Raw genomic sequence first — 15,942 nt, forward strand, 5'->3', positions numbered from 1 at the left:
TAGAAAATCCAGGTGAGAGGCTGTGGCCAAGGGAACCCACGGGCCCGGTGCTCTGAAGTCCTGGGCTGCTGGAACCGGCTTGACGGTGTCTTTCTCTGTTCTCCTCCCCACAGTCGAACAAAGTGCCAGTGGTGCAGCACCCTCACCATGTCCACCCCCTCACGCCTCTTATCACGTACAGCAATGAACACTTCACGCCGGGAAACCCACCTCCACACTTACCAGCCGACGTAGACCCCAAAACAGGTAGGCTGTGGGCTACGGAGCCAAGGTAGAGCGCTGGTCCTGGGGTTCTGGGGGAACCTTTGAGGCCTCCACAGGAACCCCAGGGGTGGAGCAGTAGGGGACTTGGGGGGAACGGTGGTGGGGGGGGGCCCTGTTGCTTTTCTGGGTGTTGAAAAGGAAGCTCTTTGGGGTGGTTGAGGCCTGGTGTGGCAATGGTTTTCCACTCCCTTTGGAGAAGTTCATTTGCAGTGTTAAAGATCTCTTTATGGCTTCCAGTACCCCTGAAGGGGCTGTCTTGGGAACCTGGCTATGAGTCCTCAATATGTTTCAGGAGTGGCTTTTAACTCTAAGAGCCTCAGGCAGACATGGATGCAGGAATCATATTGAAGGCATTTCTTGGGTTCCTCCTCAGCTTCCTGGGAAGATGAGACAGCATGGCTTTCCAAGCCTCGGCTCCCTCACTGGCTAAGAGGCTCCAGTCACTACTTGACAATGACTTGTTGGTACAGCCTCAAAAAGCCACATCACTGGATTCTGCATTTTCTTTGCTAATTTATTTAGGTTCTTTTTCCCCTACAAAATTCTAGGTATTGTTGAACCCATTTTACAGATATGAATACTGAAGTCCAGGCAGGTTGCTTCATTTCTTCGTTTCTTCGTAGAACGACCAATGGGTGTCTGAGAAAAGTTGCCATGCTTTTCAACGTCTTTTTATTGTTGTTGTTGTTGTTGTTGTTGTTGTTGTTGTTTTTAAACAGAGTCTTGCTCTGTCATCCAGGCTGGAGTGCCGTGGCACAATTTTGGCTCCCTGCAACCTCTGCCTCCCAGTTTTAAACAATTCTCCTGCCTGAGCCTCCCAAGTAGCTGGGACTACAGGCATGTGCCACCATACCCGGCTAATTTTTGTATTTTTAGGAGAGACAGGTTTTCACCATGCTGGCCAGGCTGGTCTCGAACTCCTGACCACCTCGGCCTCCCAAAGTGCTGGGATTACAGGCATGAGCCACCACACCCAGCCCAGCATCCCCTTTTTATCCCAGTTGTTCATTGACTGCTTTTTTCCCAAAGGGGAGAGGGAGGGAAGGTGGGGTTACTTGTAGCTCTCCTCCAACAAGATCTAAATCAGGCAGGCAGCCCCAGCAGCCTGGTGGGGTGGTCTTGGGAGAACAGGTAAGGTTAGTGTGTGTCTTTCAGGCTACCCAGTGTGTTGGTAGGATTTCCCCTTCCCAGCTCAGTAATTGGAAGGATGGGTTTAAACTGGTGATTGCACATCACTTTGTTAGAGGGGATTGGTAGTGTTGGGGTAGGTAGGCTGCCTGGTTAGGCGGCCTTCACTGCCCCTGAACGAAGCCACACATGAGCTGGGTTTTACTGGTCTCTGAGCCCCATTGTGCTGGTGCAGGACTGAGCCTGGCGCTTGGATGCCTGGTGGCCTCCTCCAGCCGGCCCCAGGCTCCACCAGTGATTGGCAGCGTCAACGTCTCATTTAAATAATGGTAGTACAGGGAATAGCTTTTAAATGGTTATCGTAAAACATATGATTAACGTCTGTGGACTGTTTACTTTTCCTCTGCGAACATTCTTTCAAGTGTGCAAATGGCTCGATGTAGGGTCCAAGCCCAGCTAATCTGTTTGGTTTTTGTAATAGAGAGAAAGCAATGTCTGCATGAAAATGTCACCCAGGGAGACTTAATTTACAGATTAAAAGCTTCCTGAATGAATTTTTTAAAAAATGAAGTCATTTTCATCCACGAACATGCAGCCCGTTCCCTCCATTACTCTGTTTTAATTCTGTGGTATTGTGCCTTTTGCCTCCCACTTCAACGGCATACATCAGTTCCTCTCTGTCAGAGTGGACTACAGGATGTGCTCCTGTGGAACTGGCAGATGTGCGGTGGCACGTACTTGCAGAATCCGCTCATGTGTGCCTTGTGAAGCTCTTAGCCCCTGCGACGCACGAGGTGCCCATTCAGCAGGTGGGCTTAATCCCCACAGACGACTCTGTCCTCTAGCAGATGAAGTTCCAGAATGGAGTACACAAGCCTCCAACACCTCCTTGTCTGTTCAGCTCTGACTCTGCCTTAGATAAGATGCCAGATGGCATTTGATCAGTTTCTCCAGCTCATCCAAATAGAGACAGAGACATTTTAGAGGAGTCACCGTTTTTGAAAAAAGGCAAGGGTAGTAACTTTTCAAATGCCACAGCTCAAAAAGTGTGTTAGAAATCAGAGGAGTAGCTCTTGTGCAGGTAAGGCATGAAACTCCGCAGGGCGAAGGGCCAGAGTTGTAAGAGCAACAGGGATTACCATTGCTTCATTCTCCACCAGGTGCCGAGCCTTTTTGATGTTGTTTCTTTTAAACTTGAAACAATCACACCAGTCACATGAGGCACAAATACCCAAGATGGCATATCCTGAGTCTACCCAGTATACCAGTCCATTTAGAAGGAGATAAACTAATTTTTCAAACTGAGGCTGAGGGAAAATGAGATGAAACCTACCAACAACTCAGGATTTATAATCATGAATGAACCTTGTGCTAGGATTCCAGAAGAGATGCGTCTCTTCCTCCTTTCCCTGTTCCCATCCCCTAATGGATTGCTCTTTCCTTCTCTCCCTCCTTTGTACCTAAAATGCTGCTTCTTCCCTCAGGAATCCCACGGCCTCCACACCCTCCAGATATATCCCCGTATTACCCACTATCGCCTGGCACCGTAGGACAAATCCCCCATCCGCTAGGATGGTTAGTACCACAGTAAGGAGTTCCATTTTTTAATTTCCTTTTTGTTTCTTACATGGGCATGTTTATTATTTATTCTGTGTGTGTATGTGTGTGTGTGTGTGTGTGTATGTGTGTGTGTTAGAAGCCAGGGTTGGGGAGGGGGCTGCGGGAGGGCACAGAAAAGGTGTTGCTGAGGTGTCCTGTGGGAATACAGGCAAATCCATAGCCATTCAGGTGGCTTATGTTACTGGCACTTAGCATTCCGAGACCATGGTCCCCAGAGGCTCTGTGGACAGAGGTGCCCTGCAGTTCCTTTGGGAATTGCAGAAAACTACTGGAACTTCCACCCAATGAAGCTGATCATGACCCTTCTGCTGTTGGCTGCCCAAACTGCAGTCATGTCATTGAGTTGAGGCTGTCGAGTCCTCCATTTTAGGTGTTACATATTTTGGGGCACAGAAGCAGGAACAAGAACGGCCTTGTTTTGAAATCCAGGGTTGGGATTAGGGCATGTTCTTGTACGATTCCAGGACCCCCCACCTCATCCTGAACTTTACTCCCAAAGTTGACAACAACAGTGGAAAGTTTTGTCTGTTGAGAAGCTCCATGGGACTGAATCAGCATCTCTCTGAGAGTCTTTGCACGTTGAATGTTTTACCTAACTGTGAACGGTGGGAATGGGGTATTTGGAACCGTCACTGCAGCATGTGGGGCCTTCGTAAGCATCAATCCTAGTTCCTGGCAGTGCCCAGATTATTTGACTATCTTTTGCAACTTAAAAAAACCGTGTTTTAAATTCAGAGTAGAAAGGCCTTTGATGCATTAGCATACTGTGGCGGGTTGTGTGTATGTGTATTTTTGCATGAGCATGTGTGTAATATGTGTTTCGTGATTGTTTCTGTGGATATATTTCTCCTTACCAGTGATCTGTACTCTGAACAACACAGGACAATACATTGAATGCTAAAAGGAATAAATCCTGGTAAAACTCAGGTCTGAGTCTTAGGGAAGATGACCTTTCAAAGCCTTAAGGAAGATAAAATTTTGGAGTGGCTTACCCTACAATTCTACCCGTATTTCTCTAGTTAGATAGATTCTATGCTGTTTTTTTTTTTTTAAATAAAAAACAGATTGCATTATGTAGTAGCTGTACCAAATACCAACCCTGGGTATAGTTTCTGTTTCTTTGTCTCTTCTTATTTTTATTGGGACGGTAGACATGAAGATGAGCTTGTGACCCATTTCTTCTAAATAGATGGGGCCAACCCTCGAATAGTTCTCAGTGATCATTTGCCCCATTCGGCTGATGGGGAGATATTTGAAGGCTAGATAAAAAGGAATAGCCAACTCAGACAACCCTCTGTCAGAAAAAGTTGTGTGTCTTTCATGAGGATGCTATTTTGCATGTTGCTGTATTTTTTAATTATTGTAATGAGGTGTGATTGTCTATTGGTTACCCACAATTCTTCTTGGGGACTCTCCCCCCGGTAACTCTTGTCAACACTTGTTAATTTGACAAAAGGCTACAAATTAAGCTCTGTTAATTTAATGTTTTCTCACCGAGATCTAAATACCGAAAGAGGCCCAAAGCGCAACTGAAGTCCTTTGATTCACTGTACTTTATTTTGGTATAAATTTACATTCATTATTGTTTTCCTTTGGATGTGTAGCCCTCAATTAGTGTGATGGCTCCATTAAAGCAAGCGAGACTTCGCCTTTAATTATTACAACAAAACACCTAGTTTCAGCTTGGGGAGAGGGTCTCTATTGACATAAGCAGAGGTTATAAAATTTAATTAGCCATTCCTATCAGATTTATGGCATTCAAATTGTTCTGTGTTTCTTCCCTTTGATCCTTCCTGTACAATCCCCAAGATTTTTGTTCTGATCAAATGAGAACAAAGCTTACTGTGCAGAGAGAACTTTTCCCTTTTCTTCTTTTTCTTGTCCCCACCCCCACCCTTGTTTCAAGTCTCTTACTTTGTACCCCTTCTTTGTAGGCAAGGTCAACCAGTGTACCCAATCACGACAGGAGGATTCAGACACCCCTACCCCACAGCTCTGACCGTCAATGCTTCCATGTCCAGGTGAGTTCCAAAAACCGGGGCCTTCATCCAAGGCCATGTGTGACTTCTCAGGAAGTTCTCTAGATGGCCACCAAGCCACCCAGGGACCACAGCTACATGTAGTTCTATTAGTGTAAAGCCAATGTGGCATTAGGCTGTACTCCCAGAAAATCCTGAAAAATTGCCCTGAAATTCCAAGGTAAGTGATGTCTTTCTGGGTAAAATTTTTGAGTCACTCAGTTGAACAATGTATTTTAATGAATTAAGAAGGCAAGGGAGAAACAGGACAGAAGCTTTTAAAAATGCCATTTCTCTGTTGTCCTGTCCTCAGCAAGAAAGGTAGCGGTGAAGGTAGTTTTATTATTATACCAAGAAGAGTTCGAAAAAAGATTACTGGTGTTCTCAAAGCTCAGACTCTGATTGCAAGTCAACAAGAAAGCATCCGCCTCCTCCCCTCGAAGGTAGCACTGTCCAATAGAAATATAGTGTGAGCCACAGAGGGAATTTTAAATTTCGTAGTAGCCGTGTTTTTAAAAAAGGTTTTTTTTTTTTTTTAAAAAAAGATAGTTATTTTTAATGACATGTTTTTATTCAATGCAATATAGCCAAAATATTATCATTTTAACATGCTATTCCTGGACAACAACTATTAATAAGATGTTATGTTCTTTTTTGTGCTGAGCTTTGGTACAAAATCTGATGTGTATCTTATACGCACAGCACTTCTCAGTTTAGACTGGCCACATTTCAAATATTCAATAGCCACACATGGCTGGTGCATATCATAGTGGTCTGTGCAGCTCTAGGTCTTTGAAAGTTAAAAAAAAAATCATGTGTGTGTGTGCTGTACATTCATATATATTTATATTTCAGCATAGAAACATATTTACAAGATACATTCCTATCCCCATGTTCTTCTTTTCCTCCCTCTGATTAATTCTGGCTAATTTTTCAGTGACTGCTAGTTTATTTACAAACTGGTTGGCAGCAGTATGTTTTAGTCGCTAATTGTTTCTAATGATAGTTTTATTTTCTGTTCATCTGATTTTCAGTCAAGTTAATTAAATCGGTGGAGGTTTAGACTTTGCTGATGGTCTGAAATCACCAACCCATTCTGATGATGGCACATAATGAAATTAGCATGCGTTACATGGCAGGGGTGCTGTCCCCAGCTTCTTTCCCCAATCCCTGTGGCCAACATGGGAAGCCAAGACCAGAGAAGGGCCTGGAAAGACAGGTCAAGATGCTGCTTTTCCTACTTACAAAACAGTAACTTTAGCAGTGATAGAGAGTTACATTCATTAAGAAAAACAAACCGTGGCATATCTAGCATCGGTAACTATGCCGTGGATATCATAGTTGAAGAGATCCATTTTCTACCTGCGATATATCATCAAAATTTCAAAATCCACGCCAGTATTAGTTAGGTAGGAAAACGCTCGTGTGTTCTCTGGCCTAGAGAGAAGAGGAGGCGTAACACTTATTAAATAGTGTCATCACAGCCTCGCAAAGCATGGGAATGAGGAGGGGGTCTCCCAGGTGGAGAGCACCCAGGGACCACGGCTACATGTCGTTCTATTAGTGTAGCAGCTTATAGTCCACAGCTCTTCTTCCCACCTTCCCAGCATTTGTATATTACACCTGGTTATTTTTCATGTTTGTTTATTTGGTGCATTCTGGAGGTTAACAGTGGTAAAGTAATTGTAGGATAGGGATTGGGGTTAAGCTGATCGATTGAATTATCATTAGGAGGTTAGTCGATGATTTATAGGTGGGCATGGGGGTGGAGGAAAGGCAGGGAACGTCAGGAAGAAAGGTTAGGGCCTCAAGGTGCGGAGAGAGGCGGCCGACTCCCCAGGTAGGCCAAATGAAAGATAGCTAGTTAAAAAGCGTATACAGCAAATTAAATACATTATTGTGGTAATGGGGTGACAGAAGTATAGGTCTATTATACTTATGGCAGTTATAGCAAATGTAGGCAGCTTGCCCTGTTCCAGAACACCCTTTGATATTCATTCTATTCAGCAGTGGGGCCAGGACTTCTCAGAATTAAGTGATGGGTCATTATACTTTAAACACCATGGAGAAGCCTAGATTGGCAATTAAACAGCTCTTGCTGACACTCACTTGTGCCACCCTGTGACCCCCTTTAGATTGAGATGTTGGAGCTCCGGGCCCTCAGCCTGCTAAATTGGTGCAAGGCTCTTCTCCTGACGAGAGCCGGCTCTGAAATCTGCCGGCTTCAAAGGGAGCGAGATCATGTATAAACCATAATGTGGGTGCACCGTGGCTCACAAAAAATAAGGCAGGAAGAGATGAAATGTTACAAGTGCAAGGGGGAAAATGAGAGAATAATGACAAACCTAATGCAACTCAAAGCAGGATTGTTGCACAGGAAAATGCATCCTACTGCTTGTGCATAAAATCAAGGCCGGCAGATGACATCCGGTTAACAGAAACGTGTCAACAGTGAAGTAAAGTGAGAGTGAGTAAGAGAGAAGCCCCTGAGACAGCCAGAAACAAAAATTAGTTGTTCTTAACAAGTTAAGGTTCATCATTATATTCTGGCTTGGAGCCATGAAAGCAGACGGGGGTATATAATGAGCTGCTTAGAATTTTTAGGGTGTTTATTGCATTTCATGAAATAGTTGTCTGCAGAAAGGAATTTCTTAAGCGAAGGTATGTGTATACAGCCCACATCCATGTTCACACATGGTCTCTTTCTTTGCTGAACATTTTTCAGATATGGGAATATACGTGTAGGTATGGGAACTTAGAAATGTGCCTTCTTCATGGCTGCATTAGAAGTTTGTCTGCACCCCAAAATGTACTCAGATTGTGGTGTCTTCCCGTGGTATTTGGTGTATGTACACACACGTACACACACACACTCACACACGCAGTGTTTTTCTCTCTCCTCCTCCCTCTCCCTCTCACGTCTGTACACATATTCTCATTCTGCAGGAAGGGAACATATGTATTTGAGGAATGTCAGGCCTTTAAAATTCACAGTAAAAGCTGCCACCCACCACTTCACCCAAGGGCTTCCAAGAACACATGTTCTTAACTTCTGTTTCCTCTGAGGCCTTCGAGCAGTGGGAAGGAACAGGGTGTCACTTGGAGCCCAAGTGTCTCCCAAGGGCTTTTGCTTTTTTTGTTTTTCACATTATTTTGAGGGGAAGGGGATGAAGGTTGTTAGCATGTTTTTTTCCTTACATTTTCCTTCTCTCTCTCTCTTTTTTTTTTTTGATACATTCGAAGGACTTGTATTGTTGTTATTTTTAAAATCATGTCATGCAGTCTTCACTACTGGCTTAAATTTGTAAAGGCAGTGGCAGGAAAGGCCACGTCAGGGTGGGATTTTTGAGTGAAATGTCTACTGTGGCTTGGGCCTTCTTCAAGAATCAGCATTGTTCATTAACTTTCCTTCCTCTGTTGATCTGTGTAGATTCAGTTAGTACTTTAATCATTTTATTATTTTTCAAATTAATGTTTGTTACCTTATTTTGGCTGAATGGAAACTATCTCTAGCCCGCTTCTGGAAAAAACTCTGTAAATACATACAGAATCATTTTGAAAGAATTGTCGTGATTGATCCTCATTAGGCCCTCTAGTTCCCACCAGAATTGGCTTTGTAAAGAGCAGGTTGTTATTCCTTGGATGGTACATTGGACTGTTTTGGTTTGGACTTATTAAGAAAGCAACAGTTGCCATGATCTTCATCTGAACAGCTTCCCATCTGCTCACTTGAATCACCTTGCCAGGTTGGAGCAGGAGGCTGCCATATTGTTTACTTTTGGGATTCTGCCCTTTCTGTCCCTCACTATTTTTTCTATAGTAGGATATGTTGCTTGAAGAGTGGTGAGTCTTCCAACCCAGTACAAATCATGGTGACACCACGCAAAATAGAAAATGAGAAAGGTGTTTGATCCAGTTGTCAGTCTGCAGATGGGCCAAGAGTAGGTTGAAATTAGCTCTTTCTGTCCTGGCTAATGTACTTGGTTGGGAAATGCCAATTCAGGTCCTAAAATGTGTCTTAGAGAACTGTCCAAAAAATGAGCAGCATGAGAGGAGAAAACACGAACTGTATCTTTCATTTATAATTTTGATAATCATTTAGAAGACTTCTTAATGATGCCTAGACAACATATGAAGTAAAAGTGATATAGGAATCCTAAATTTTAGAGGAGAAAGGGCATACAAATCAGAATCAAAGGTTTATTGTGTGTGTGTGCACCTTTCCTTTCCTTTTTTGCATCTTTCCATAAAGGGATACAAACTTATTTAAAATGTCCATGACTTATGATATGAACCAAATAGGAACTATTTGAATTTTCCCTGTCTTCCTGCCTCACTCTCTCCCATTCCTGTCAAATGATGGGACACAGCACAAAAGAAAAATAAAAATTGTATTGCACTTCATCAACAGGATGAGGCCTAATGAGCCTTGCACAGCATTGTCAAAAATGTATGTATATTTCAACCACGTTAATATTTTATTTAGCTGTCAATATACAACAAAAGATTTCACCTTTCATTTTAGAGCTGATTAGGACTTAGGAAATTGTCTTCTTAGATGCCACTAATAATGCCTCAAAAAACAAGTGGACGTGCGATTTCTGGCAGGTAGTCCAAGCCCACTTTTCCGCCCAAGTACGTCAGTTGAATTTGTCTTTTGATAAAGATGTTAAAAATCATAATGTCTTATGTCAGTAGCAATAATGAATTGGCTTTAATGACATTATGAGAATCATTATGTTTAATTTATTGCTAATTAATGCTGACAGGTTTCATATGCCTTGGGTTGCTTTCATGTGAGTGTTACGTGCTGTTTTTTTTTTTTTTTTCTTTTTAATTGTGTGTACACATCCCTCCTCATTCATTCATTTTGATTCTGACGATTTACACAGCTTTCTGTCTTCTAGGTTCCCTCCCCATATGGTCCCACCACATCATACGCTACACACGACGGGCATTCCGCATCCGGCCATAGTCACACCAACAGTCAAACAGGAATCGTCCCAGAGTGATGTCGGCTCACTCCATAGTTCGTAAGTGTTGCTGTTTTTCTCACCTTCTTTGTAGCTGCAGTGTTCTGCAAGCCTGTTGCAGCTGCTGGGTGGTGGCTTTCTGCCTAAGGTTGGCCTCGTTTGGTTTGACTGCAGCCAATACCCAGCCTGTGTGGGCTCTTCACTCCCTTACAAAGAGAGAGAGAGTGCACAGTGGCAGAATCTCACTGTACCACCGCGGGTTAGAACAGAACTGTTTTGTGTGTGTGTACTTGGATACACTGGGATTTGCAACCACTTCCCTGCCCCCTAACCGCATCATTGAACATTTGGAGCTTTGTTCTGCAAGCAGGAGAAAACCCTGCCGAGGTGAAGACAGCAACCATGTGCTTTCCCCTCTGGCTTGGGAAAATTGTATATTTGTGAAACTTGAGGAAGTGATTGCAAAATCCCTCTCTTCCCCCAACCCCTCCCCAAGCTATTTTTGTTCCATTTTCCGGGGTGCAGAAGAACTAAAAGCATGCTTTTTAATCCAAAACTGCTAGGCTTGGGGGTTATGAGACAAGGAGATACGTTCCCTGCCATGGAGGAAGTTGGACCACGACCTTGTTTATTGGGTTGCGTCTGTTTTGTCTATCTCCAGAAAGCATCAGGACTCCAAAAAGGAAGAAGAAAAGAAGAAGCCCCACATAAAGAAACCTCTTAATGCATTCATGTTGTATATGAAGGAAATGAGAGCAAAGGTCGTAGCTGAGTGCACGTTGAAAGAAAGCGCGGCCATCAACCAGATCCTTGGGCGGAGGGTAGGTGACGCCCTTCTTAGGGAGAAGTTGGGGGCGGGTGGTGAGGGACCAGAGTGCAGCAGGTCAGGTGGCAGAATGTCTCTGTCCCCATTTCTTTGGAGAATTCTTGCCCTTCAGCCACATTCTGAATCCTCGAATGGCCTTCACTGAGTCAGGACTAGTTATTCTGCACTCGGCGTTCAGAACAGCCACAGCCATACTCTTCCCCTACCCGAGCAAGTGAGCAAATGACAGAATGACATAGATAACAAATCAAGTTTTGTCTAAACATTCCTGTTAGTGCCAGGACCCAGCCAACGGTCAGTATGTACAGATTATACCATTTCTGGACGGACTCACCCAAAAAAGCAGCGTTATTTATTCCCTGACCTTGGCGTAATGTGTGATGTTCTTTCATGCTTTTCTCTTTGTTCATGTCTTTCTTATCTGTACCCCACGTCCCCTCCAGTGGCATGCACTGTCCAGAGAAGAGCAAGCGAAATACTACGAGCTGGCCCGGAAGGAGCGACAGCTTCATATGCAACTGTACCCCGGCTGGTCCGCGCGGGATAACTATGTAGGTGGATCATTTTCGTTAGGATTGGAGTCTGTAGAGCTGTGTTGTGCGTCTATACGGACAAAGAGAACAGGACCTGCCACTTGACTAGGGTGGGCCTCAGGACCATCCAATCTGCCCGCTTTGGGGACTGGTAGCATCTTCCTGGATCGCTAAACTGCAGGGAGGGGCTTCCAGTGTGGATGGTTGGATCAGCTCACAGTCATTCTTCAGGGTGGAGAGAGGAGGCTGCAGTCCCAGTGTTCCAGCTCAGGACCAATGAGGTTGATTTGGTGCTTGTCTCCTTTCTAGAGGAGGCAAGGCTCTTAGGACACACCCAGAGGACCTTATGTTCCGGGTTAGGTTCCTCAGGCTCCTCAGCAGTGATCAGTGGTGTGGCCTTCTAGGGAAGACCAGCGGGTAGGTGTGGAGGAACAGAATTTAATTCTTCCCAGGCCTTTCAGCAGGCCCTTTACCGTTAAGAAGGAAAAACAAAACTATTCCTTTGTGCCATGGTGCAGTAGAAGTTAGAAGCCTATTTCATCCTGAGAGGAGCATGATGGGAATATCCCTGAAAGCAGCCAGAGGAAGTCAGCCTTTGGCAGGATGCATGAACTGACTCTGGCCCCAGCAAGGGCAGGGAAAGTGTGCTATGCAGTGTGTGTGTTCCTGGGCTCTGTGTTGGCTACAGGATCTGCCTAGTCCTCTCTTGGGTTGTAGGAAACACCATGGGATGATTGTTTTTACTAATTGCAGTGGTTGTGACCCCACGATTCCTCTCCTCCCATGAGCACGCTGTCTTCCAGAGACTTCTGTCACTTCTCACCATTGCTGGTTATCCTGCATTTTGCCCAGTAACTCTGCTTTCCTCTTTCGAGGGATGAAATGCCTCTTGTTTTGCCTGATACTTTATTTCATGACATTTGGTTCCGTGAAGGGATTTCACCATCCACTCTTAGGGGAACACCAAAACTTGTCTTAAAGCCGGCACAGGCCTCTCATCCCCTTCCTGTCGATGTCTTGGAGCCATGGATGGTTACTTTTCCAGTTACTTTTGACTCTCCCACTGGCATCATCCGCGGTGAAGCAGCTTGACGTATAGGGGTTGAGGTCGTTAAATTATTACTGAATTGAGTGAAACATATCATGGCCTTTGAGGCTTCTGTGGCAGGGGCTGGGGACACACAGCTCTTAACTGCCTTGGCCTGGAAGTGTCATGGGTCACTTACTCCCGTCACCCATTGGCCAGAGCTAGTCATGTGACTCAACCTAACTGCAGGAGATGCTGGGAAATGTGCAGTTACTGTGCACAAGTTATTACAGGGATTCAGAGTTAAGTCGGATATCTTTACTCCCTCAGAACTTAGCATCCGCCAGGAAATCGCAAACATCTGCCAGCCTATGTGATCCTGAGGAAGAGCTGCTTCTGCCTGCTCTGATGAGTAATTTCAGGCCTCCTTCCTCTTTCTTCTCATACTTTTAAACCCGTGCTTGCCATGTAGATGAGGGAACAGGGAGGTGCCCCTGGCCATCTTTCTTGAGGCCCTGCCCCCTTAGCTGGCAGCGCTAGACTGTGCTCCTCCTGGGAGTTGAATCAGGAAGGAGTGCTGGCACCTCTGGGATGGCGCGTGTGCTCTGCTGAGAGCCCTTGTCGCCGACAGATGGGCTTGCACGGGGTCTCCACTGCTTGGGACCTTTCTGTTTGTCCCCAGCATGTGTGCAGTGGGGAAGCCTTTCTTCTGGAGCTGAAAGGAAGAGGATGAGAAAGTGAATGCTCTCCCACAGGCTTGCTGTTCACCCCCACCTGACCCTGAGGTGGAGATTTCCAGTAGCAGGCAGGCTCCATAGCCTCCACGTACACAACCATATCATTTCAGGATAGCTGCTCTCCTGGTTTCGGGTCAGAAGTTCTTAGAGTTCATCTTGAGCTTCTACCTGCTACAGACCCAATTCTTTGAGTAATCTAGAATGATACCACAGAGTGGAATTCAGCTTCTCTATAGAGATCATATCCCCAATAGACATTTTGGGTCATAGTAGGGCCTTCATGTACAGCTGTGCAGGGCGTGCACTGCACAACTCTAGAGTATGTCATTTACACTGGGGTCTATGTGAATGGTGCCCCCTGGAGTTGTGCAGGGTGAAATCTCTACAAAGGTACAAGGCAGACTGTGATAGCTTCAAAAGAATACCGTGTTTGACTTGCCTGGGAGTCGTTTAGAGAAAGTATTGCTCGAGGCTTTTTGTGACATACTTTCTGGGTTTCAGAAGGGCTGTTAGGCACTCGAAATGACTTTAGCTCAGTTTTAAATTTGGAAGATGGTTTGGTATAATAAGGGAACTAGGGAACTCCTGAGACGATTTGAGGTTTAGAGATCTGGATTTAGGGCTCTAGGAACTTTATCTCTTGTAAGAGGTACTTAGATTCCTATTACAATGGCTCATTACACATGGGTGTGAACACACACACTCACACTCACTCCTTCCTTTTATGCGCTAGGGAACACTGGGACTAAGAACCGCAGCATTGAAGCTTTTATGGATGTGAATGTGGTAGCAACTTAACTAGTATTTTTTTTTTTTTAACTAACTTGACGTGGGAGTTTCCATATATTACTTTGGTCATTGTAAACTCCAAAAGGTTCTTCTGGAAAATATTTCCTGAGTTCTTCTCATGGCTCTTTCACATTCCTGCTTTTCCAGCCAACTGGTAACGGAAGCCTTCATATCTTTACCTTAGGACAACAGAATTGAGTGAAACAGTCACGTTTGGATTGTCAGACTTGGTACCTTCTTTAGAGCCCAAGAGAAAACATCTTGAGTCCCATAGTAATATGTAACCCCTGGAATTATATTTGACATTATTTCCTTTTTAACCCTCTACACTGAGTAAAGGATAGAGGTCCCGTGCCATTTGCTCACCTGAGTTTCTTTTCTTCCACCCATATCGTAGGCCCTTTCTTTCTTCTGTTACATTTAAAGGGGTAGTAGCGTGGCCACTTCCCTGGAGATGCATCTTCCTCTTCACTAAGTGTAGGGTTTATCCACTTTCTCATGTCTTCTTTTTATTAAAACACAGTCCCTGTCCTCCAGAAGTCTCTAGTCTAAATGACAACTTCTTCAGTAGTCAACATCTCCGTGCTATATCCTAAAGGCACAGCTTCCTTGTGTGTAGAGGAATTTTCAGATGCCTTCACAGTATATTGCAAGGAATTGGAAACGGGGATGCTTTTTCACACATGGCTGAGAAGCCCTTGGGTATGTGGATGCTGATACTCCTTGAGGTTAAAACATTTCTGTGCCCAGTTTTTATGAATACTTCAGGCTCCTAAACGAACCGAAACTAGGCCCGCCTGCCTGTTCCAGGACAGCCAGGTGGCACTTTGCCCCTCACATGGGAGAGGCGCAGGCATGGAGATGGTCCATTGCAGGCCCATGAGATGCCAGCTTCATGATAAAGCACATGAGGTCCTTTTAAAAGAAATTGTACATGAAGGAACATAGCGCGTTTCAACAAGATCCCCGAACAGAAGGCCAAAACAAAGCTCCCAAGTTGCACAGGCCCCTTCCCCTCACAGAAAAGATAGGCCATTTCTACAACAGGTGGCCCTCAGCCCTGGGTGGAGCCTAAGCTTGGTGGCATCACCACCTTGAGGTTTTCCTGACAGAGCCTAACGTGTTCTCGAGTTTCTTTCTTTCTGTTTTTTTTTTTGTTTTTTTTTTTTTTGAGACTGAGTCTTGTTCTGTCACCAGGGTGGAGTGCAGTAGCACGATCTCGGCTCACTGCAACCTCTGCCTCCCAGGTTCAAGTGATCCTCCTGTCTCAGCCTCCCGAGTAGCTGGGACTACAGATATGTGCCACCATGCCCAGCTAATTTTTTGTATTTTTAGTAGAGATGGGGTTTCACCATGTTGGCCAGGATGGTCTCGATCTCTTGACCTTGTGATCTGCCCGCCTTGGCCTCCCAAAGTGCTAGGATTACAGGCGTGAGCCACTGTACCTGGACCTCAAGTTTCTTTCTGCCTATCATTGTCTTTTTCTCTTCCGAGTTGACATCAACGTACTGTGAGAAGCTTTAGGCAAAGGCAACTTTTAGCTGTTCTGAAACATATAGCAGTGTAAGACCATTTCATTTCAATGTATGCCAGGCAGCTACTTCATCTGGGTAGGGCTATGAGGGGAGGGAGAACTAGTCCAATCCGGAATGAGGCAGTCGCCTCTCCTGAATTCCCCCCAGTCCCATTCCACATTTGCAACCTCGAGCAGATGGATCAGGTTGGAGAATATGAAAGACTCCATGCAGTTCATCCCCTAAAGCCCTCACTAAAAGAGCTTCCTTGGAGGGCTGGGCATTAAACATGTAGGCAGCAGAGCCTTGTGGTTGAGGGCTTTGGAGCCAAGACCACCTGAGTTCTCTCCTGGCCCCACCACTTGCTAGATGTGTGACCCTGGCAAAGTTACCTAACTCGTCAGTTTTCTCCTCTGTGAAACTGAAATGGTGGTAATACCTGTTGAAGAGGATTGTTATGATGATTAAAATGAGTCCATCTGCGTAGCACACCTAGAATCATGCCTGGCACCT

At 44.9% G+C, this 15,942-nt stretch overlaps 1 protein-coding gene across 50 annotated transcripts in view; it reads left to right on the forward strand.

Moving 5' to 3' along the window:
* The window catches only part of TCF7L2 (transcription factor 7 like 2), a 217,607-nt gene that overhangs the window by 190,967 nt on the left and 10,698 nt on the right, over window positions 1-15,942 (forward strand). For 19 of the 50 annotated variants that reach the window (XM_055092296.2, XM_034931483.3, XM_063607896.1 and 16 more), the window contains 6 exons: window positions 114-246; window positions 2,877-2,979; window positions 4,947-5,033; window positions 9,923-10,063; window positions 10,665-10,824; window positions 11,273-11,380. In XM_055092296.2, the coding sequence (XP_054948271.1) occupies window positions 114-246; window positions 2,877-2,979; window positions 4,947-5,033; window positions 9,923-10,063; window positions 10,665-10,824; window positions 11,273-11,380 (732 nt within the window). The remainder of the gene's footprint in view (window positions 1-113; window positions 247-2,876; window positions 2,980-4,946; window positions 5,034-9,922; window positions 10,064-10,664; window positions 10,825-11,272; window positions 11,381-15,942) is intronic. The other 31 variants (XM_034931504.4, XM_034931505.4, XM_034931508.4 and 28 more) reach the window with 3 other exon arrangements.

This window comes from Pan paniscus, chromosome 8 (genome assembly GCF_029289425.2).
Source record: "Pan paniscus chromosome 8, NHGRI_mPanPan1-v2.0_pri, whole genome shotgun sequence".
Classification (NCBI taxonomy): domain Eukaryota; kingdom Metazoa; phylum Chordata; class Mammalia; order Primates; family Hominidae; genus Pan; species Pan paniscus.